We start from the raw sequence: 24,200 nt of genomic DNA, 5'->3' as shown, positions 1-24,200 counted from the left end.
CACATTGAAGGAATCAAAACTGAAAAGTCTGTGAAGGGAGGGGGCTTCTCAGAAGCTTTAAGAAAAGCCTGTGTGTGCCCAGCCCGTGTGGCTCAGTGGTTGAATGTCAACCTATGAACCAGAAGGTCAGGGTTCCATTACCCGTCAGGGCACATGCAGGGGTTGTGGGCTCAATCCCCAGTGGGGGCATGTAAGAAGCAGCTAGTTAGTGATTCTCTCTCTATAGTGGTGTTTCTATCTCTCTCTCCTCTCCCTTCCTCTTTGAAATCAATAAAAATATATTTTAAAATAAATAAGTAAGTAAAAGGTATTAAGTGTAGAGGAAACAAAAGATGGTGGGCACAAAATATCCAAGTCCATTGGGCAGAAGAAAAATCCCACAAGGAAAGAAGATTCTTTCTCTTCTCTTCTCCCTCTGCCTTCTTCTTACCTCAACCCTACCAACCTCTAGAGGTCATCTTTCCTGCTTCTAAATGGGATAGCTGAGTGTTTTCTTAGAAATCGAGTTTTAGAATCCTCTTTGTGTCCCTGGACCTGTCTCAAACTCCTAGCTCCCTAGAAATCACAGACCAGAATGTATAGATGGTTTATGGTAGGGAGTCCCAGTAATTCTTTGGACTCTGCTATCCAAACTCATTGGCCTATTCTGGCCCCAGGCCAGTCTTGGCCAGGCTCCCCTTGGCTGTTCCATGTTGTCCTAAATAACTCTCTATGAGCAGCTGTCTGACCTATTAGAAGCAAGATGAAGGATAAGATTACAGGCAGCAGCCAGGGGGTATTCTGGGTACAGCTAGAAGGGGCTCTGGAGAACATCAGAAGCATGCAATTTTTTAGAGTCTCTAGTTACAGCCTGTTGGAGAGAGGCTTTGGGAAGAAGAACTATGGGTGATGGTTTTCTACAAGATAGAAATAAAACTAATATATGACTTGATTGCTATTTTTTTTAAAACGGAAGCTAGAATGTTTCTTTCTACCTTAACTGAACTTTGAATAAGAGAAAAATTATTAAACTCCAAATAAGAGGAATAAATATTTGTTTAATGTGAATTACTCTTTCTGGTGAATATGTCACTGAAAATGATAACTCCTAGAATAGCAATCAGAAAGAACAGAATCCCTGCTCCTGTACACATGTAAAAATAGAATGAACATGCATTTAAATGAACTGCCTGGCCCTGGCTGGGTGCTCAGTAGTTAGAGCATTGGCCCACAGACTTGGGTTCATTCCCAGTCAAGGGCATGTATCTCGGTTGCAGGTTCAGTCCCCGGCCCTGGGCAAGATGCAAACGGAAGACAACAAATTGATGTGTCTCTCTTACTTCATCTCTCTCTCTCTCTCTCCCTCTCCCTCTCCCTCTCCCTCTCCCTCTCCTTCTCCCTCTCCTTCTCCCTCTCTCTTTCATCTTTGCCCCTTCTTCCACTCTCTCTAAAAATAAATGGGGGGAAAAAACCTTCATTCCTCGTGTGAGGATTAAAAAATATAATAATAATAATAATGAAATAAATTAATTAAATGGACTGTCGGTCTGAAGACAGAGGGCAAGAGCAGATGACTGAGGTCCTTTCCGACAGACATGCCGATTTCCTAAGGCCAACTGTGGCATGGTTGAGGGGGGCAGGGCTGGAGGGAGAATTAGGATTTGGTATGTAATCAGCCCAACTTTTGAGCTCAGGATGTCTCCTCAGTCCTGACCACTCTTTACTTTAAGAGGTTATTAGCTTTGCTAAGGCTCAGGGAATGACAGAGCTATGACTTCCATGGATTTCACAGAGCCCAACCTCATTTTCTCGTGGGACCCTAGCCTCCAGGGAAAATACACTTTTGTGCTCCTGAGAGAACAGGCACCACTAAACTTATCCCTGACCAGGCTGCCTCTTGCATCTGAGCTGCTCCTTCAGTTGGGACCTCTCAGCAATACTGTGACTTTGTGCTTTGCTTCCTTGCTTCCCTAGAATTTCATCCTCCACCACTCTCGGTGCCTACTGCTATGCACCTGTGATGTTTTGTGGACTCACAGTGCGACAGCTCCCTGGGCACACTGATTCTGTCATAGAATCCCCCGGGCCTTGTCCTAGGTGGGCCTTCCAGAAATCAGCCTGTCAATAGCCCCTGCCTTCACAAAAGATGACCCTTCCCTCCACACAGGTTTAACACAGGTGTTGGCCATCTCTAGAATAAGAGGGTCTCTCTGCTCACGATCTCTTAGACCCACATTAAATCCTAAACCTTTTTTTTCCCTCTTACCTCTTTCCCTTTCCAGAGAGATCTTTTTCATAATTTCACAACTCTGGGTGACTCACTTGGTACTTTTACCAGGCCCTTGTTTCCTACAATTTGACCCATTCTAAAGGCCATCCTACCCAAGTTTTAGGATCAACACTCAAAGTTTATGTTGAAGAGCTCAGTATTTCCAGGAGAGAAGAGTGAAGTGGGAGGAGCCAGGTTAACAGTCTCTATAGCCTCAATTTGGGCTCTGCATTCAACCCTGTCTCCCTGAAAATAAGACAGTGTCTTATATTAATTTTTGCTCCCAAAGATGTGCTAGGTCTTATTTCCAGGGGATGTCTTATTTTTCCATGAAGAATACGGTACACATTTATTGTTAAATGAAAATAAAGGAAATTTATTACCTGTATACGGTACGGTAGTACGGTAGTTGTCAACACAAACCAGACAAACTGTGAATCCTACAGTATCAAGAATTTACTCATTTATTCAATGACAATCATGTCATCATCTTCTGGAACATCATCATAACAATCCAATTCCTGAATTTCCTGGTCAATTTCTTGTGACTCCATTTCTTTCAGAATCAGTGGACCAAATCTCTCATGTTTAGCATAGGGGGGCCTTATTTTCAGGGGGATGCCTTATATTTCACTCAGAAGGAAACCTGTAAGTAGGTCTTATTTTCAGAGGATGTCTTATTTTTGGGGAAACACGGTAATATTCCCACTATTCCTAAAGTTGGGCTTCTGTGCCCCCTTTCCTCAGCTTCCTCATTCTAGCATTCTTCTATTCGTAATATATATCCAACTATAACTAAATAAATGTTAGTTTAAAAAGATGCTTAAAGTCTAGTATACTAACAAGGACAATAACACAAAAACAATGTGAGACTTCTTCATTAATATAGCCTTAGTGTTTAGCATCCTGCTTGGTACATGGCAGGTGCTCAATTATTCACTTTATTTAATTAATAATACATTTATTGAGTACTTACTATGTGCCAGGCACTGTTCTAAGCACTTTATCTGAATGAAGAGTTTAGTTTCTTGAAATCTATCTTCTCTGTGAAGTTTTCCTTGGTAATCCTATTGTATCTTTTCATTGTATAAGTGGATTCTACTGGGTTAAGCACACTTGATAATTGCTATTTATGTGTCCTACATAGGCATTCTAGTAATGTATGACATCTTTTCTCATTAAACTGTAAGTTCCCAAAGAAAATCACCTTCTTTACAACATATGAGACAGGGCTCTATACAAAGTGTGTGCTTACCACAAAGCATCAGAAAGCCTAGGGAGAGTGGTGCAGAGGAAGGGGACACTAGCTGAAATCTCTTTCCTTCTCTTTCTCTTCACAGCCTCCATGTCCCAGAATCCCTTTCAAAGAGATTCGGCCTCTCTTCAAGGTATTAAGTTAGCATATACAAGATCTTCAAAGGAGGGGAAAAGTAAAATAAATCACACATCTCCTATTTCCCACTTCCATTTTCATAAACCTGATTTTTCTTTCTTTTTTAATATATATTTTATTATTTTTTTTACAGAGAAGAAGAGAGAAAGATAGAGAGTTAGAAACATCTTTGAGAGAAACATCAATCAGCTGCCTCCCACACACTCCTCACTGGGGATGTACTCGCAACCTAGGTACATGCCCTTGACCAGAATCAAACCTGGGACCCTTCAGTCTGCAGGCTGCCGCTCTATTCACTGAGCCAAACTGGTTAGGGCAAACCTGATTTTTCTTAAACGCAACTCAGAAATGGGTTCCCTCTGGCTTTCTGCCCACTGCCCATCCCCACCATGAATCTGTACTAAAGAACTGCTGCTGTTCTGTGTGTTCAAGGACTAAAGGGATGGAAGGGGAGGAAGGCCAGAGAAACAGAGAATGGAGCAGAACTCTGCCTAGAAGAAGGACATATGCTGTAAGAGTGAGGTGCCTGACCCTAGTCAGTGCAGGAATTCTGTAGACATCAGAGTTAATTCTGAAGCTCTAGCTGGAGACCACCAAATACCAATTCTGGATCTCCCCCTTTTCCCAACATTTCCACGGTACTTGAAGTGAATCTATCTACTTGCTCCTCAATCATTTTATATCATCAGTCTCTTTCTTTCCAATGTTCTTTGAGACAACATCCGTCTTTTAGGTACCAAAGGACCCAAATGGACCCACATCTTCAGAGAAATTTGGAAAGAAGTTTTATGAAGATTTAGGTAAATAAAAGTAGAGAAAATAAAATCCAAAGCAGATGAGAGATTTTTAGGAAAACCAAGATTCCAGTGTGAATCTGTAACCGGAGGATAGTTCATTCTACAGGCTAAGGGGAGTCAAGAAGCTCAAGGGGGCCCATCAGCCATGTTTTTGTCTCTAACCACGCAGTGCCCTCCTCCTTACCTTGGGCATCTCCGCCAGAGGTTAGCACGGCGATGGCTTTGCCTTTCCCCAGGGTTCTGGCTGCATGATGCTCTTCATGGGTCATGATCCAGTCTAGAATGTAAATAGTAACCAGTTAAGATACAGCTGGATCAAGGTGCTAGGAGCTCTGGAAACGGCCGTTAGGCTGGATAGAGCCACTTCAGTCAGGCTCTCTCACTAAATGGAGTCTGGGCTTTGCAGCCTGAGAGTTTGAACTTCTTCCAAAAGAGAGGCACACACTCCCAGAGTGACGAGCTGAAATGTCACAGTCATCAAGCCCGAGACCACAAAAGTCCTGACTGATCTTGCCAATGGGATCCTATTTGTAGAATAAGCAAAGGTCAAGGAGAAGAGCGATTGACTGGGCAGAAATGAAAAAGGAAGGAGAAAGTTAAGTTAGTCTTAGGGATCCTTCCTTTTAATGAAGGGAAGGGCTCTTGCAGAGCATAGGAATCAGATGGGTCCCAGCAAAGGGAAAGCAGAAAAGCAAAGATAGGTTGGATTATGGTTAAGACTAGGGTTGGGTGTTATGGAATTGGGCTAAGTGGGAACTGGACTTGGTTTAAAGGTGCATTAGAGCTTGGGCATGTTAACAGTGTCAGGCTCAGGAATGGTTAGGGACTTTCTTTTTATTATTATTTTTTAATATTTATTAAACTTATTGAGGTGACATTAGTCAACATGAATATACACGTTTCAGGTGTTACAAGATCTCTGTGTATTGCACTATGTGCCCACCACCCAAAGTCAAATCTCCTGTCATCATACAGTTAGGAACTTTCTATGGTTTTTCCAATCCCTCCCAGGCTATTCACCTCCTGAACATCACTTGATTCTTTGTCTTCAGCCCTCGCCCTTCACACTACATGTGATCAAAGGAGAAGCATAACACAAAATCACTGTCACACATACACAGATATGTGCACACAACATGTGAGCACCTTCATATTTTTGTCTTTAGGGCTTATCTCTCTCAAAGGAACACACAAGACATCCTTTTGTGTCCATAAAATGCCAATGGAGTCATCATTCTCCCAGTTATCCAGGCTAAAATATTATACTTTAAAATTTATTTCCTCCTTACTCCTTACTCTCAGATCAAAAGTTACCAAATCCTATTATTCCCCCTTCTTTTTTTTTCTTTCTTTTTTTTGTTAATCCCCATCTGAGGATACTTTTCTATTGATTTTTAGAGAGTGAAAGTGAGAGGGAAAGTCAGAGAGAAACACTGATGTGAGAGAAACACATCGACTAGTTGCCTCCTGCAGGAACTCTGACCAGGGCCTGGGGCGGGGAGGCGCCTAAATCTAAGGTATGTGCTCTTGACTGGAATTGAACCCGGGACCCTTCGGTCCACAGGCCAATGCTCTATCCACTGAGCCAAACTGGCAAGGCCTATTCTCCCTTCTTATTATCATTCCAGTCTCGTCTATCCTCGCTGCCTCTTTCCATCTGAATTGCCCACCACAATAGCTTGTCTCCCTCTCCTTGTGTTTCCCTTTTCCGCTCTATTAGAGACACAAAATAAACCTCCATGTTAGGTCATAGACCACTGAGGCCTCAGTGGAGAGAAGATTCATTCACATGAACAGAGGGTGATGACCTTTAAGCACAAACCATGTTTCTGCTGTGCATCTGGGAAAATAAGGTAACTGCCGATAAAGACATAGGTCGCATAAACACAGATCCACACACTTGCCAATAAAATGCATACAATGAGGCTCATGAATACATACACACAGAACGTTATTAAGAGACACAGATTCATATGATCAGTGCTGACAGGTAAGTCCAGACTTCTTGGGTTGGCATTCAAAGCTTCCAAGATCTAGCTAGCCCTTCCCTGGAGCTAGAACCTTCGCTCCCGAATTCTGTTTCATCATCACCTGAACAATGCTTTGCTCCTCCCCACTTCTGTGCCTGGACACACCGCATTCCTTTTCCAGAAAGCGATGCAGTTCCTGATTGTCCTGGCGCCTTTTCCAGAGATAATATCCCGCTCCATCATTGAAGACCCATCTTAGTCGCACCCCTATCAAACCTACTTAGCCTTCACCGATGACCACAGGTCAAAGAGGGTTCCTTTTTGGACCTCCTCTAGTAAAAAATTGCCTGGACCTGGATCATTCATGTGACACTTAATTAATACTTTCTGTAGTATTTGAATTGCGTATTATTTATTGGAAAGGTTAGACTAGATCAGGGGTTAGCAAATTACAACCCCTAGGCCAAATCTAGCCCTTCTCATGTTAAAACGGTTGAAAAAAGAATTTCATGACGTGAAAATTATATAAAATTGTAGTAATTTCAGTGTCCATACCACTCTCATACTTTCATGTATCATCTATGGGTGCTTTTGTGCTACAACAAGAGAGTAGATTATTGCCAACAGAGGCCAGATGCTCTGCATAGCCTAAGATATTTACCATTTTTATTGAAAATGTTTACAGCCCCCTGAACTCGATGATTACTAAAGTCATTTTTCCTGACTAGGCTAAAAACTCACCCAGGGAAGGATCATGTCCATGTCTTAAAACTCTCCCACAGCCTGCCAAAGTCTAGCGAAGTCTGTGCACATAACAGCAGTTCAATAAATACCTGTTGAAAGCATTCGTGAACTGACAGACAACACAAAATGCACACAAACATATGAAAAACGTTAAATATGTTTAGATACGGATACAGCTTTGTATTATCTGTACTTCTAACACATACAGATGCAAAAAGGCCCAAAGAAACCAAATGCTAAAGGAAATATAAACATGTGGATAGAGACAATCTCCTATTTAGCTTCATGTCCAAATGTCTACTGTTCTCAAAAAAACAACAACGAAAGACTAAGAGGCTGGTGCAAATAGGAAGGTAAACATTTGTAAAGAAAAGACCAAAACAGGAGTATGCGGATCCCTTTTCCCCTACGTTGTTTTCTTCCTCATTCACTCTGGGAGCTCCTGGGCCATAGAAACCCACACCTGGAGGCTTCAGTGAGGGAGCGAATTCACACACAAAAAAACTGCTCCGATTCTTCTGCATGTCTAAGACAGTTACACAGGGACAGGACACAGACACGCACGCAGATTCAACTAGAAGCATCTTTTATAGATCCACAGGGACACAGACGTAAAAACGAAGACATACTCCAACCTAAACATAGAATCACGTGTGTGTGTGGAGAAGCAGGAGGGAGGAAATAAGAGTCGGCATCGTAGGTGCACTGATTTGAATTGGATGAGTGCCAAGATGGGAGCCAACCAGCCAAAGAGCAACAAGGTCCAAGCGCCTTCCGCCCATCCCTGACTCCCAGGGAACGGGCTGTGCGTGGAGGCCGGGGGACGTGAGCCCAGGGGCTTAGGGTGAACGCTCAGGACTGCTCTACCCATCCCCCCTCGGGCTTTGGATGCCACACCACCTCTTCTTTCCCTGCGGCTCCTTCCCGTCCGTCCTCCCCACCGCCTCCGCCCAGAGCGGTCATGCCCGCGTCGCTCTCAGCTTTCCCCCTCGCTGGTGACCCAAGGGCCCCTCTTGCCTTTTTGTTCTAGCTCTTCCCGGACGCGGCTCGCTTGCACACTGTCCTTGGAGAAGGGGGGAGGGGAGCTCGGGAGACGAGGGGAGGAGCCAGGTGGAGGCACGGGGAGGGGGAAGGAGGAGAGGCTTCCCACCCTCCACTGGCGGAGGCCGGCCGAGAGGCTCCACCTCCTCCTACGCCTCCTCCTCCCTCTCCCCCTAGGGCGCAGCTCAGAGGTGACAAGGGTTTTAGTTTCTTCACTCTCCAGGGAGTTCTCGGGGCCCCATATCTATCTCGGGAGCCATCAGCTCCTGTAGACAGTAGGAATCAGAAATTATTAGTTGCTTGTTGTCAACATAGACAACTCTCCGAGACTTACTGCATGCTAGCATCCTCAGCAGCAAACAGCAAGCCCTCCCTCCGGCCCTGTCTGTGGCCGCTCACCTCTGTCACTCTGAACCAACACTTACCGGAAGGCTGTGGGCCGGGTTTCAGGTGCCGCCGAGAGAGGAAAAGAAACGTGAAGCAGAGGCCCAGCCCTTGAGGAACATTAAACACTGGTATTTACTATAGATAGAGGGAACCTCAAACACTCCCTTTACACGTGTGTTTCCCTTTCTCAGAGAAATACAGAAAAGTCAGCGACGGATAGGAGTACCCACAGACAAGACCCCTGCCGGGCTGACCCCGTCCCGAGTCTGCAGGAGGAGAGGGTGCAGGATTCTGGCGGTGCTGCCGGCCTATCTGCTGGGCTACAAAGCAAACAGGATCCCCGCTGGGAACTTTGGTCAAGCACAGAGCTAGAGGTGCATCTTTCACTCAGGTCCCCTTTACCCACGTCTTTGCGTCAGGGCCTCTCCCCAGCCATCTCTTTTCTTGCGGTTTCCACAGCCCAGTCTAGCTTACTTTTGTTGCTGCCCCTACACCCTCTGGCCACGAATGATAGAAATGCAAGTCATTAGGAGATAACGCCATTGACAACACAAAATTAACTTTTGTGCTGCAAATGTTAGCCATCAAAATATTAAAAAGACAACTCATAGAAGGAAAGAAAAACTGCAAATCATATATCTGATAAGGGACTGATGGAATCTATAAGTAACTCTTGCAACTCAATAATAAAGAGTTAATGACACATCCTAGATAGTTAGGCTCAGTGGATAGACTGTGGGCCTGTGGACTGAAGGGCCACAGGTTCACTTCCCATCAAGAGCAAGTGCGGGGTTGCTGGCTGAGTCCCCAGTCCAGGGGTGCAGGAGGCAGCCCATCAATGATTCTCTCTCATCATTGATGTTTTTGTTTCTCCCTCCCTTCTGTTCTGAAATCAGTAAAATATATATATATAGATATATATAGATATATATAGATATATTTTAAAAGGTAATAACCCAGTTTAAAAAATGAGTAAAAGATCTGAACACGTACCTCACCAGAGAAGACAGAGATGTCAAGTAAACATATAAAATGATGCTTAATACCATATGTCATTTGGGAACTTCGAGTTAAATTGGTGAGATACTACAACCTGTTACAATGGCTAAAAAACAAAAACCTTCACAATACCAATACTGACAAGAATATGGAGGCAATTCTCATTCTTCATTGGTAAAAATGGAAAGTGGTTGAGTCACTTTAAAAGACAGTTCAGCAGTTTCTTACAAAGCTAAATATAATCTTACCACACGATCCAGTGATTACCCAAATGAGTTGAAAAGTACGTTCACACAAAAACATGAACATTTATAGCAGCTTCATTCCTAATTGCAAAAAACTGTAAGCAACCAAAATGCCCCCTAAAAGGTGAATGGATAACAAACTTTGGTGCATCCATACAATGAAATATTCAGCAATAAAAAGAGAAAATAGCCGAAACCGGTTTGGCTCAGTGGGTAGAGCGTCGGTCTGCGGACTGAAAGGTCTCAGGTTCGATTCCAGTCAAGGGCATGTACATTGGTTGTGGGCACATCCCCAGTAGGGGGTGTGCAGGAGGCAGCTGGTCGGTGTTTCTCCCTCATCGATGTTTCTAGCTCTCTATCCCTCTCCCTTCCTCTCTGTGGAAAATTAATAAAATATATATATATATTTTTTTTTTTAAAGAGAAAATACAGACAATCTAGCTAGGAATGGGAATACCAAGAGGCAAGACCCCCTCTCCCCCTATATGACTCATTGAGCCAAGAAAAGAATAAAAGAAACTTAAATACATATTGCTTAGTAAAAAGAGCCAGTCTGAAAATGGTATATACTGTATTATTCCAACTACATTACATTGTGGAAAAGGCAAGACTATACAGAGAGTAAAAAGATTAGTAGTTGACTAGGGTTTGGAGTACAGAGGGAAGGATAAATAGGTCCAGCACAGGGGATTTTTAGAGCAGTGAAATTAATCTGTATGATGTTATAATGATGATTACACTTATATCATGACTCCGTCAAACTCACAGAACTGTACAATACATAGAGTAAAACTTTAATGTAAATTATGGGCTTTAGTCAATAATAATGTATCAATATTGTTTCATCAATTGTAACAAATGTACCACACTAGTGCAAGATGTTAATCATAGGGGAGACCATACAGAGGAAAGAGGATATATGGAAATTCTGTACAATTTGCTCAGTTTTCTGTGAGCCTAAAATTGTTCTAACAAATCAAATCCTATTGAATAAAGAGGTAATATGCAAATTGACCATCACTCCAACACACAAGATGGCCACCCCCATGTGGTCAAAGATGGCTGCCCCCTCGTGGACACAAGATGGCCTGCAGGGGAGGGCAGTTGTGGGTGATCAGGTAATCAGGGGAGGGAAGTTGGGAGGGACAGGCCTGCAAGGGAGGGCAGTTGGGAGGGACCAGGCTGGCCAGGGAGGGCAGTTAGGGGCAATCGGGTCGGCAGGGGAGCAGTTAGGCATTGATCAGGCTGGCAGGGGAGTGTTTAGGGATAACCAGGCAGGCAGGCAGGCGAGCGGTTCGGCGACAGCAGTCCTGGATTGTGAGTGGGATGTTTGACTGCTCTCAAGGGGTCCCAGATTGAAGAGGGTGCAGGCTGGGCTGAGGGACACACCACCACCACCACCACCACCACCACCATCACCTGTGCACAAGTTTCATGTACTGAGCCTCTAGCTATTAATATAAAAAAGTATATTCTTTTCATTGAAATAAAAAAAGTTCTGATATTAAAATAAATGGGCAAGTGTTTGAATAGACATTTCTCTAAAGAGGATATACAAATAACCAACAAACACATGGAAAGGTTCTCAATATCACTAATTGTTAGAGAAATGCAAATCAAAGCCACAATGAGATTCCCTTTCATACCTATTAGGACGGCTATTAGAAAGGAAAAAAACAAAAAAACAAAACAGCCCTAGCCTGTTTGACTCAGTGGATAGAGTGTCAGCCTAAGGACAAAGGGTCCTGGGTTTGATTCTGGTCAAGGGCATGTCAGTTGCAGGCTCCTTCCTGGCCCAGGTCCTGGTCAGGGCTCATGCAGGAGGCAACCAATTGATGTGCTTCTCTCATATTGACATTCTCTCTATCTTTCTCTCTCTCTTCCACTCTCTCTAAAAATCAATGGAAAAATATTCTTGGGTGAGAATTTTAAAAGAGAGAGAGAGAGAGAGAGAGAGAGAGAGAGAGAGAGAGAGAGAGAGAGAGAGAACCAGGAGGTGACGGTTTAATTCCCTGTTAGGACATATGCCCAGGTTGTGGGCTCCATCCCCAGTGCAGGGCATGTATCAATGATTCTCTCTCATCATTGATTTTCTATCTCTCGCCCTCTCCCTTCCTCTCTCTGAAATTTATTTTTAAAAATATACTTTTTAAAAAGGAAAACAAATATTGAAGAGCATGTGGAGAAATTGAAATCTTTGTAGATTAGCCAATATGGAAAACAAGTTGGCAGTTTCTCAAAATGTTAAACATAGAGGATGCTGATTAGCAATTTCATTCATAATAGACAAAAAATAAAATAAAAAATAGAAGCAGCTCACATGTCCATCAACTGGATAAATAAAATGTGTTATATCTGTACAATACAATGTTACTTGGCAATTAAAAGAATGAAGTACTAATACATGCTACAATGTAGATGATCCTTGAAAACATTATGCTAAGTGGAAGAAGCCAGTCACAACAAACCACATACAAATTTCCATTGATATGAAATGCCCAGAATAGGCAAATCTATAGAGATAGAAAGTAGATTAGCAGTTATATTATGCAAGGCTGCAGGGAAACAAGGAGGAACTGCCAATGAGTAAAGGATTTTGCTTTTCTGGATGATGAAAATGTCCTAAAGTTAGAGTGACTGCACAATTTTATGAAGATAGCAAAAAAATTAAATTGTATACTTTAATTTTAATGAATTTGTACTCATCTATTATTTCTTTCATGGAACATGTCTTTGATGTTGTATGTAAAAAGGCATCATCAACTCAAGGTCATTTAGGTTTTCTCCTATGTTATCTTCGAGAAGTTTGTAGTTCTGCATTTTACATGAAGTCTATGACTTGTTTTGAGTTAGTTTTTGTGAAGGGTGAGAGTTCCAAATCTGGATTCATTTATTTTTGTGCACATGTCCAATTGTTCCAGCACCATTTGTTGGAATGACTATCTTTGCTCCATTGTATTGCCTTGGCTCCTTTGTCAAAGAATAGTTGCCTATATTTATGTGGGTCTGTTGCTGGGCTCTCTATTCTCTTCCACTGCTCTATTTATTTATTCTTTTACCAGTAGTGCACTGTTTTGACTACAGTAGCTTTATAGTAAATCTTGAAGTTGGATATTATCAGGTCTCCAATTAGTTTTCCTTCAATATTGTCTTGGCTATTCCATATAAGCTGTAGAATTAGTTTGTTGATACCCATAAAATGACTTTCTGGGATTTTGACTGGGATTGCATTGAATCTATAGATCAAGTTGAGAAGAACTGACTTCTAGACAATATTGAGTCTTCCTATCTATGAACATGGAATTTATTTATGTATTCATGTATTTACTAGAGGCCCGGTGCATAAAATTTGTGCATGGGTAGGGTCACTAGGCCTAGCCGGTAATAGGGCCAATCTGTGGTGTGACTGGCGGGGCCACTGGAGGGCCCCTGCTGGCACCTGCCTTGGCTGGTCTAGTGCTGCCCACTTGCTGTCCCTGCTCCCCACCACCACTGCCTGTAGGGGCCTGTGGGCTGGGGAAAGCTCCTGCATTGAGTGTCTGCCCCCTGGTGATCAGTACATACCAAAGAGACTGGTCATTCTGCCAGTTGTTCTGCTGTTTGGCTGATTTGCATATTAGGGTTTTATTATACAGGACGTATTTATTTTATTTCATTCATCAGTTTTGTAGTTTTCTTCATAAAGATCTCATATATGTTGTTAAATTTATTCCTAATTATTTCACTTTTGGGCTGCTAATAAAATAGTATTTGTGTTTTTAGTTTATAATTCCACTTGTTCATTTTTTTATATATATATTTTATTGATTTTTACAGAGAGGAAGGGAGAGAGATAGAGCTAGAAACGTTGATGAGAGAGAAACATCGACCAGCTGCCTCTTGCACACCCCCTACCGGGGATGTGCCCACAACCAATGCACATGTCCTTGACCGGAATCGAACCTGGGACCTTTCAGTCCGCAGACCGAAGCTCTACCACTGAGCCAAACCTATTTCGGCTCCTCTTGTTCATTTTTTATATATAGCAGTGGTTCTCAACCTTTCTAATGGTCTTAGGTGTCTCTGTGAGTTGAGAACCTCTAGCAGGGTTGCCTAAGATAATCGGAAAACACAGATATTTACATTATGATTTATTTTATTTTATTTTTTTAAAATATTTTTATTGAGTTTGTACAGAGAGGAAGGGAGAGAGATAGAAAGCTAGAAACATCGTTGAGAGAGAGTCATCGATCAGCTGCCTCTTGCACACCCCCTACTGGGGATATGCCCACAACCAAGGTACATGCCCTTGACCGGAATCGAACCCGGGTCCCTTCAGTCCCCAAGCCGACGCTCTATCCATTGAGCCAAACCGGTCTCGGCTACATTACGATTTATAACAGTAGCAAAATTACAGTTACGAAGTAGCAATGAAAATAATTTTATGATTGGGGGTCACCACAACTTGAGGAACTATATTATTGTAAATGGTCGAGGCGTTAGAAAGATTGAGAACCACTGATATATAGGAAAGGAACTGACTTTTACATATTAACCTATCATGCAAACTTGCTATAGAATTTCTACATAGATGATTATATCACCTGTGGGAAAAAAGTTTAATGTCTTCCTTCTCAATCTGTACACTTTTTATTTCATTTTATTGCATTATTGAATTAGCAAGGACTTCCAATAAAATGTTGAAAAGGAATGATGTACCTGATCTTTGCCCTGTACCTGATCTTAGTGGAAAAGCTTCAAATTTTTCATCAGTAAGTATGATGTTAGCTGTAAGTTTTCTGTAATCTTTAGCAAGTTGAGACAGTTCCCCTATATTTCTAGTTTATTGAGAACTTGTTACAATTTGGTGTTGAATTTGTCAAATGCCTTTTCTGCATATATTGATATGATCAAGTGATTTTTCTATTTTGCTTTGTTTACATGATGGATGGATTATGCCTGGTATATCTGAGATAAATCCCCTTGGTCATCACGGATAATTCTTTTTATACTTTTTTGGATTTGGTTTGCTAATATTTTGAGGATTTCTGTGTTTATGTTCATAACAGATGTTGATATGTAGTTTTCTTTTCTTGTGATGTCTTTGGTTTTAGTATGATAGTAATGCTGGCCTCATAGACTGTCTTCCACCACTAGACTGTAAGCTCCATGAGGACAGACCTTGGGCATAGTTATGAAACCATTGTCTGCACTGGAGAGTCATCTTTAGCTCTAACTGGGAAGGGAATACTCCTGGAGACAACAGCCTCCACCAATCACTGATATCAAAGTTACTGACAAAGAGCTCTGGATTAAGACAATGGTTCTCAGTCAAGTCCAGTAGATTAAGTATCACCTGAATACTCATCAGAAAAGCAAATCTTGGGCCTGCCTGGGACCTACTGAATCAGAAACTCTGGTGGTGGGGTGCAGCCGTGTGGATAACAAGCCCTGCAAGTGATTCTGATACACAATAAAATTTGAGAACCACTGTTCCAGGTTGTGGAGGTCCAAGAACACAATCACTTGAAGGATAATCTACATGTCTCAAAGGCCTAGATGGTTCCTGAGGAGTCATTCCCACCAATTAGTATCAACTTCTTGAGAAAGCTAGCTCAGGGAAGAAATCACAGGTAATAAGACAATCCCTACTGCAGGTCAAAGGCACTACTTCAAGTTTTGCTTAGGGCAGAGGTAAACAAATTCTTTAGCTGAGGTATGCAGCCTTCAGCTTGGAACATAGTCTTTTTCTTTCCTTAAAGAAGCAAACCTTTGGGGATATCAGAGCAGAGAAGATAAATAATCATTTTGTAAGACAATCCTGGGAGTCTTTTACTTCAGATCCACTAACATATCATCAAAACTAACGTGGAAGGCTTAGCTGTTTAGTAAGCGTATGGGCCAAGGAATATACCTCTATGCTCTTAAATACATTTTCCTGGGTTAATTGAGAGGTAGTGTATCAGGGGATTGCCCAGAGTACTTGGTCCAAGAGGAAATATAAGATCATCTCTATTAATCAATGAAAGGTAAGTGTTCCACAGGTCTACTGGTATCCTCGCAGATTTGACTAGAAGAAAACATTATTCACTCAATTATCTTCCAAATTAAATTGACATCGATACTAATAAAAGGGTAATATGCAAATTTGTTACAGCACCCTCAAATGTAACAAAAGAACAGCAGGCTGTGTGGGGTGACCAGGCCAGAAGAGGGGGGCAGTGAAGGATGACCAGGCCAGCAGGTGTGGGGGGGGGGGGGTACTTGGGGGCAACCAGGCCAGCAGGGGGAGCAGTGAGGGGCAACCAGGCTGGTGGGGGGGAGCCACTAAGGGGTGATCAGGCCAGCGGGTAGGGGTAGTTAGGGGTGACCAGGTCAGCAGTGGGGATAGTTGGGGGTGACCAGGCCAGCAGGGTGGGCAGGGGCCATCAGGCAGGCAGTCAGGTGAGCATTAGGAGCCAGCAGTCCCAGATTATGAGAGGGATGTCTGACTGTTGGTTTCTGCCCAAACCCAGCAGTCAGACATCCCCCGAAGGGTCCCAGATTGGAGAGGGTCCAGGATTGGGTGGGTCAAATTTTGTGCACTGGGCTTCTAGTTACTAATATAAGAGTCCTGGGAGTTTTAGCTCTAGGAAAACCCAAGTTCTCTGGAGCTGGTTCTGGAAGGTTAGGGTCAGAAGGTTGAGATTAAGGTACTCTTGGTAGAGAAAGAACTCCATTGATTTTCCTTCAACAAAAATGCAGGTTCTTGTCAAAACCAGTTTGGCTCAGTGGTAGAGCATTGGTCTGCGGACTGAAAGGTCCCAGGTTCGATTCCAGTCAAGGGCATGTACATTGGTTGTGGGCACATCCCCGTAGGGGGTGTGCAAGAGGCAGCTGGTCAATGTTTCTCTCTCATCGACGTTTCTATCTCTCTATCTCTCTCCCTTCCTCTTCTCTGTAAAATATCAATAAAATATATTTACCGTAAAAAAAAAAAAAATGCAGGTTCTTGCATCACTATAACATTGCATCTATATATAGGGAATCTTGTGTACCTGCTTAGGAAGAACTTGGGCTACTTAGCAATCATCTCTACTTATCAGTTGCACTCACAATATTAGGGTAACTTTGCATCCCAGTCTGCATAAACCATGAGTATACTGTCAAAGGAACAGAAGATGGTGGGGGCATGGGCAATGCTGACAGGTAGCCTATATAAAATAAAGAATATGGGAGGATCCAAGATGGCTGCGCCCAGGTGAACACCTAGCCGCAGCCGCACACAACAATTTCAATAAAATACAACTAAAATATAAAACGGACATTGCCCAGAACTACAGGAAGGTTGACTGACTGGAAATTCTACAGCGAGAAGCAAGGAGAAAACCAGAAGGAGGTGCGGAAGAGCTGGAAAAGCCAAGGTACGGAGACGCGGAGACGCGGCGCGCGGAGAGGACGGAGCCGGAGAGGAGGGAGGCCGAGTGCCTGGCAGGCGTTCCTGAGCGGAAAGGAGAGAAAAGCTCCGACTGTGCTGGGCCCCCGACTGCTCTGATCCCCGGTTCTGGGCCAGACCCCGGGGACTCAGGCTCAGCCATAGGGAGCTGGGCTGTAAGGCGGAACCCCGGGGAGAGGCGAAAGGAGGTCCCGGAGGCGCGCACATTGCGCGCAGAGAAGGGACGGTCGGCTGTGCCGCGGGATCGCCCTGACGGGAAGGAGACTGGGGCTCCAGACTGCTCTGAACGCCACCTCCAACTCCACTTCCAACTGAACTGAACCCCAATACCGGGCTCATTGTGGGAGAGCATAGACTGTTTGGCAGCAGGCGAAAATCGAGGGCACCTTTCTCTCAGAGGCGCTGGCAGCAGCGAGCACTGAAGGACCCGCATAGGGCGGGGCTGACAGAAGCCAAAGCTGCAGGCTCCACCCTGAAACCCCGTCCCATCTGTAACTGCGAAATGCGACAACAAAATAGATCACAAACGAAAGAAATGGAGGACAAAAAGCGTCTGGATATAGAGTTCAAATCTACGCTTATAAGTTTTTTCAAGAATTTCTTAGAAAAGATGGATAAGGGCTACGAGGATATGAAAAGAGATCAACTAGAATTAATAAGGAGTCAACAAGAAATGATAAGGGATCAACAAGAAATAAAGAATACATTGTCTGAAATAAAAAATATTTTACTGAGTCCTAAAAACAGAAGGGAAGATCGCAAGAATCAAGTCAAAGATTTGGAACATAAAGAGCCAGAAGACACTCCTCCACAGAAGCTAGAAGGCAAGAGAATCCAGAAAATTGAAGATAATGTAAGAAACCTCTGGGACAACTTCAAGCGAACCAACATCAGAATTATGGGGGTCCCAGAAGATGAGAGAGAGCAAGATATGGAAAACATACTGAAAGAAATAGTGACAGAAAACTTCCCCTACCTGGTGAAAGAATTAGACTTACAAGTCCAGGAAGCGCACAGAACTCCAAACAAAAGGAATCCAAAGAGGACCACACCGAGACACATCATTATTAAAATTCCAAGAGCAAAAGACAAAGAGAGAATATTAAAAGAAGCAAGAGCAAAGAAGGTAGTAACCTACAAAGGAGCACCTATACGATTGTCAGCTGACTTCTCAACAGAAACCATGCAGGCCAGAAGGGAATGGCAAGAAATATTCAAGGTGATGAATAGCAAGAACCTACAGCCAAAAATAATCTACCCAGCAAAGCTATCACTCAGAATCGAAGGCCAGATAAAGAGCTTCACTAATAAAAAAAAGCTAAAGGAGTTCATCACCACCAAACCAGAATTATATGAATTGCTGAAGGGGGTTCCTTCAGAAGAGAAAGTAAACAAAGATAAAAATTATGAACAACAAATACATAACTATCAACAAGTGAATCTAAAAACCAAGGAAATTAAAAAAATCTGATGAACAATATTAACTGTTGAATATAATAGAATCAGAGGTATGGAAGGGGAGTGAACTGACGATTCTTGGGGTAAAGGGGAGAGGGGGGCGTGGGAAGAGACTGAACATAAACTGTGCACCTATGGATGAGGACAATGGGGAGAGGGGAAAGGGCAGAGGGTGGGATGGGAACCTGGTGGAGGAGAGCAATGGTGGGTGGGGGGAAAGGAACATTTGTAATAATATGAACAATAAAAACTTATTAAAAAAAACAAAACAAAACAAAACAAAAAAAAATAAATAAAAAAAAATAATAAAAAATAAAATAAAATAAAATAAAATAAAGAATATGACAGTAAAGTCTTGTGCTTCTGGGGAGAAGCTGTGGCACAGATGGCAGATGGGTGTAAAATTGCTATCTTGGCATGATCCTCCACTTGCAGCCCGGAAAGTAGTCTTCTCAAGAGTCACAGGATACCAACCAAAGCCTGTTGCTCATCAGTGAATAGGAGAGATTTATGCATAGGAGAGGATTTTTTAAAAAAATATTTATTTTTAATCCTCAGCCAAGGACATGCTTAGAGAGATGAGGGGAGAGATAGGGAAGGGAAGAGAGAAAGATAAATATCCATTTGTTATTCCACTTATTTATGCATTCATTGGTTGCTCCTTGTATGAGCCCTGATGGTGGGCTCTACCCACTGAGCCAAACAGGCCAGGGCTGATGCAATTTTTATGGTTCACTCTGCAGCTACTCTTCCTCTCACTCATGTCCTGTGGGCCTTCTCAACTCCTCCGATGAGCCAAGCTCCTTTTCATTCCAGAGCTCACTGTCCCTTTTTTCAGAAGACTCTTCTTCCTTCTTTGCCTGGCTAATGGCATACTCATCTCTCAGGTCTTCTTGAGAAAGAAGGGTTTTTCTTACTTCTCAGTCCAGATTAGGTCCCGTTTTATACTTCGATTACATGGTGGTATTATTTTCCTTCCTTGGCCTACCACCATTCATTGTGTGTTTTTTTAAAAAATATACATTTTTATTGATTTCAGAGAAGAAAGAGGAGGAAAAGAGAGATAGAAACATCAATGATGATAGATAATAACTGATTGGCTGCCTCCTGCTCACTTCACACTGGGGATGGAGCCCTCAGCCCAGGCATGTACCTTTGACTAGAATCAAATTCGGGACCGTTCAGTCCACAGGCCAACGCTTTATCCACTGAGTCAAACCAGTCAGGACAGCTGTGCTCACCAGCCATAAGCCTGGTGTCTGGCACCCATCAGTCAGATGAGAGGAGCTCCTGCTGTGGGAACTCACTGACCACCAGGGGGCAGCTCCTGTGTTGAGTGTCTGCCCCCTGGTGGTCAGTGCGCATCACAGCAACCGACCCAATGGTAGGTCGCAGGGGTGTCGAACTCAATCAGAGAAGGGGCCAAAATCTAAAATCCAGCCTAAATCGCGGGCCGAATGGTTTACTGAACAGTCATAAACTGACAATGTTAACCAGAAATGTGAATTTAAAATAAGTGGAACAATCTTTTCCTTAACAGTGCTGTTAACCAACTCACATGCTATCAAGCAAAACAGTAATTGGTATCAAGCAAAACAGTAATATTGGAATGTACCTAAAATGCTCATTGTTTTGTTTTCTGGCTAGATGTCTGACACTGTTTTCCCCGGATCAATGAGTTAATGTTCGGTTTTATTTCTTGGGCTGTAGCAACCCACAAAACAGCATGGAGGTTGTCATTGGTAATGTGTGATCTGTGCTTGTTTTTGTTCAGATTCATTATTGAAAACATCTGTTCACAAAGATAGGTGCTCCCGAACATGGATAGAATACGGGCAGCCATGAAGTCGGAGCTCTGGCATTGAGTCAGGGGGCAGTAGAGGGTAGAAGTCCTCAATTTCAACATCCTGAAACCTTGATTTCAGGTCACTGTCAGACTGAAGCTCGATTATCTCCATCTGAAGGTGATGGGGCACACTGTTGACATCAACTGTAAAAGGATTGGCAAAGATGTCAAAGCCTGAGTGCTGTGTTCTAAAGTCAGAGAAGCGCCGCTCAAATTCACTTAGTAAACGGCTAACTTTGGTAGCCAGCCGACTGCAAGGAAAAGTACCAGAAATAGTGGTTGAGATACTCAAACAAACGGGAAAGTGGGCAAGATTGTCCTGTTCCAGTTGGGACTTCCATAGTTGAAGTTTACGCTGGAATGCTGTGATCATGTCAGACATCTTCGTGATGACTTGTTTGCGTCCCTGCAGCTTCAGATTCAGTTGGGCGAGATGCTCACATATGTCACACATCATAGCAAAATCACATAGCCAGGCGGGATCCGACAGTTCAGGCAAGGGCTTTCCTTTACTTTCCATGAAAAGAGCAATTTGTTCTCTGAGCTCAAAAAATCTTTTGAGGACTGCGCTCTTGCTCAGCCATCTTACTTCTGTGTGGTATGGCACGTCTCCATGCTCTGCACCCACCTCCTGTAAAAACTGCTGGAACTGGCGATGATTCAGGCCACGTGCCCATATAAAGTTAATAGTTTTAATGACTGTGGTCATTATGTCATTCATGTCCAGAACTTTTCCACACATAGCCTCTTGGTGGATAATGCAATGATAAGTAATCAAGGGTGTGTGGCAGTGACTTTTTTGCATTCTTTCCTTCATTAGTCCAACCAAGCCTTTCTTTTCTCTGCACATTGAAGGTGCACCATCGATAGTTAGCCCCACCAACTTTTCCCAGGGTAATTTAAAATTATTTATAGATTTCTCCACAGCCTCAAATATATCTCTACCAGTCGTCGTCCCATGCATGGCAGCTACATCCAAAAGTTCCTCAGTGACAGAGAGGTCGGTCTTCGTAGCACGATAAAGATGGACAGCTGCGCTGTATCAGTGTTGTCTGTGCTTTCATCGATAGCAAGTGAAAAAGTGAGATAACTGCATGCCTGTTCGGCCAGCTGTGATGATAGATTTCCTGAGAGTTCTTGAACTCTATCTGCAATGGTGTTTCTTGACAAAGTGACATTTTGAAAACTCTGTATCTGGTCTGGGCATACTTGCTCACACACTTTTAGCATGCATTGCTTCAAAAAGGCACCCTCTGAAAAACACCTTGAAGTACGGGCAATTTCTTCAGTCACTATAAAGCTTGCTTTCACTGCAGCATCATTTTTTGCTGTAGCCTTTGTAAACATTTGCTGCTGTGATTGTAGTTTGCCTTTTAGTTCTTTAACAATTTTATGCTTTTCTTCCAAAGTATATTTGCCATACTTAACATTATGTTTGGTGTCAAAATGACGACGTATATTTTGTACTCTTTCATCACCGACACTGTCTCATAACACAATATACACACTGGTTTGCCCTCTCTAAGCACAAACATGTATTCATTTTCCCATTTGTCATTAAATTGTCTGCCTTCACCGTCAACTTTTCTTTTCCTGGACATTTTGGGATCAATATTGGCAGTAAAAGATGTAGTTTATTGGAAATCTGCGTTAGAAGGAAAAAGTTGAAAACTGCACAGGGATAGCTTGATTTGGCAGATGGAGTGGAGAAAAAAAAAGTCAGTCAATAAATGCCTGGCTGGGTACAGATAGCAGATTCTGTTGCGATTTTTATGCCTGCACTTTATGCCAGGAACTGGCAGCTTCTGCTGTGTATTTTTTATGCCCGCACACTCACTCTCTCCTCTGCTCTGCCACCCGCACAACCACATCGGATGCCGGACTATAGGTCACGCCTCCTGAATCTCGCGTGACTTGTTATCTATGCGCATGCGTAATAGATAGCAAGTACGGTGGCCGGCGAGGCGGCCGGCGAGATCACAAGCCTCCTATGTCACCGCGTGTCATTGTGATGGAACGCAGCGGAGTGCAGTGATGACAGAGCGGTGCGGGCCACATTGCAAGGCCTGGCGGGCCGGATTTGGCCCGCGGGCCTTGTGTTTGACATGTGTGGTCTAAAGGTTGCTTAGGGTTTCATATATATATATATATATATATATATATATATATATATATAAATGTATGTGTTGATTACTATCTTACTCCCACAAGACTGTAAGTTTCATGCGATGTATCAATTTAGTTTATAATGCCTGACACAGTGTGTCCAAATTTTCTTGGAAGAAATGAAAAGGAGGAGGGAGATAAGAAGGAAAGAGGAAATATAATAGGGAAGCATGTAGAGAGAAGACAGAAATGGAGGGAGATCCCAATGGGGCTAATAGGGAAGGTGTATATTTGATATTTCATCTTTAGTGGGAAAGCTGGAAGAGTTGGATAGAGCTCTTATCTGAAGCCTTAATACTTAATACTTAAAGGCAGAAGTTGAACATCAGAATTTTTTCCATGGGATACTGCTGAGTTCAAAACACAGAAGTAGGTCCAAAGGGGTCATCAGAGCAAATGGAGTCTGAGGAGAGTATTAGGTATAGAGAAAAATGAGAATGGGAAAATCAAGAAAGTTGAGGGAAAATAAGAAAAATCTAGCCCTGCCAGGTGGCTCAGTTGCTTAGAGCAGCGTTTTTCAACCGCTGTTCCGCGGCACACTTGTTGCCTGGTGTGCCGTAGGTGCAGACAAGACAAGAATTTTATAATTTTTCACTATTTTGTTTACTTAATATTTTATAATAAAGTAATTATAAAATACTTTCTTTGTGTTTATTTGATTCCTATTCAAGAGAATTACTTTATATATAGTCAATATAGGCACAGAGTTAAATTTTTTAACATTTTCTAATGGTGGTGTGCCTCGTGATTTTTTTCATGAAACAAGTGTGCCTTTGCCCAAAAAAGGTTGAAAAACACTGGCTTAGAGTATGGTCCCAACATGCCAAGGTTGAGGGTTTAATTTCCTGTAAGGGCACATACAAAAACCAACCAATAAATGCATAAATAAATGGAACAATGAATCAATGTCTCTCTCTGTCACTCTCTCTCCCTCTCAAATCAATAAATAAAAAGAAATAATCTATACAAATTCAAAATAAATTATAGACAAGGCCACCAGCTGGGTTGATTTCTTGTACCTAGAGGCTTTTCATTCACGAGCAAGCAAATCTGACTAAAGGGACATAAACCACACACACACTTGATATATATGAATAAAAAAGGAACCACATACTAAACCTGATAAGCAAAGAGGAGGCCAGCATCATAGGCCCTACAAACTCAGAGACTAAAAGTAACCACATCAGATGGTCTGAACAGAAGAATTCCTAACTAAAAATGGTTCATGGCAGGTCCTAGGCCTGTAGCTTTCTTGACAAAGATCAGTCTTAATTTGAGTAAGCCTATCTATGGCCTTTTTGAATCTAAGATAATATACCTCTGGGTTGTTTCTGGTGGGTTTTTTTGTGGGTGTTCCCCCCCCCCCCCCCCACTTTGGAATGTCAGAGCAATCTCCTTTTCCAAAGCCCTCAGGACACCAGAATAGAGACCACAGAACCCCTCATTGTTATGCTGTTCCTGAATACCATCTCTCTGTGCTGAAAATGTGAAT

General features: G+C 42.7%; 1 protein-coding gene across 2 annotated transcripts in view; it reads right to left on the bottom strand.

Annotated features, from left to right (window-relative positions):
* PFKM (phosphofructokinase, muscle) overlaps positions 1 to 24,200 on the bottom strand; it is a 46,732-nt gene that overhangs the window by 18,569 nt on the left and 3,963 nt on the right. Inside the window, exons 1-2 of one of the 2 annotated variants that reach the window (XM_045589013.1) lie at positions 8,170 to 8,313; positions 4,623 to 4,715 (exon numbers count right to left, since the gene is read on the bottom strand). In XM_045589013.1, coding sequence (XP_045444969.1) covers positions 4,623 to 4,707 — 85 coding nt within the window. In that variant the 5' untranslated portion in view covers positions 4,708 to 4,715; positions 8,170 to 8,313. Of the gene's footprint in view, positions 1 to 4,622; positions 4,716 to 8,169; positions 8,314 to 24,200 lie in introns of those variants that run through there. The other variant, XM_045589012.1, reaches the window with a different exon arrangement.

This window comes from Pipistrellus kuhlii, unplaced genomic scaffold (assembly GCF_014108245.1).
Source record: "Pipistrellus kuhlii isolate mPipKuh1 unplaced genomic scaffold, mPipKuh1.p scaffold_m20_p_3, whole genome shotgun sequence".
Lineage (NCBI taxonomy): Eukaryota > Metazoa > Chordata > Mammalia > Chiroptera > Vespertilionidae > Pipistrellus > Pipistrellus kuhlii.
This window is presented reverse-complemented; position numbering and strand designations above follow the sequence as displayed.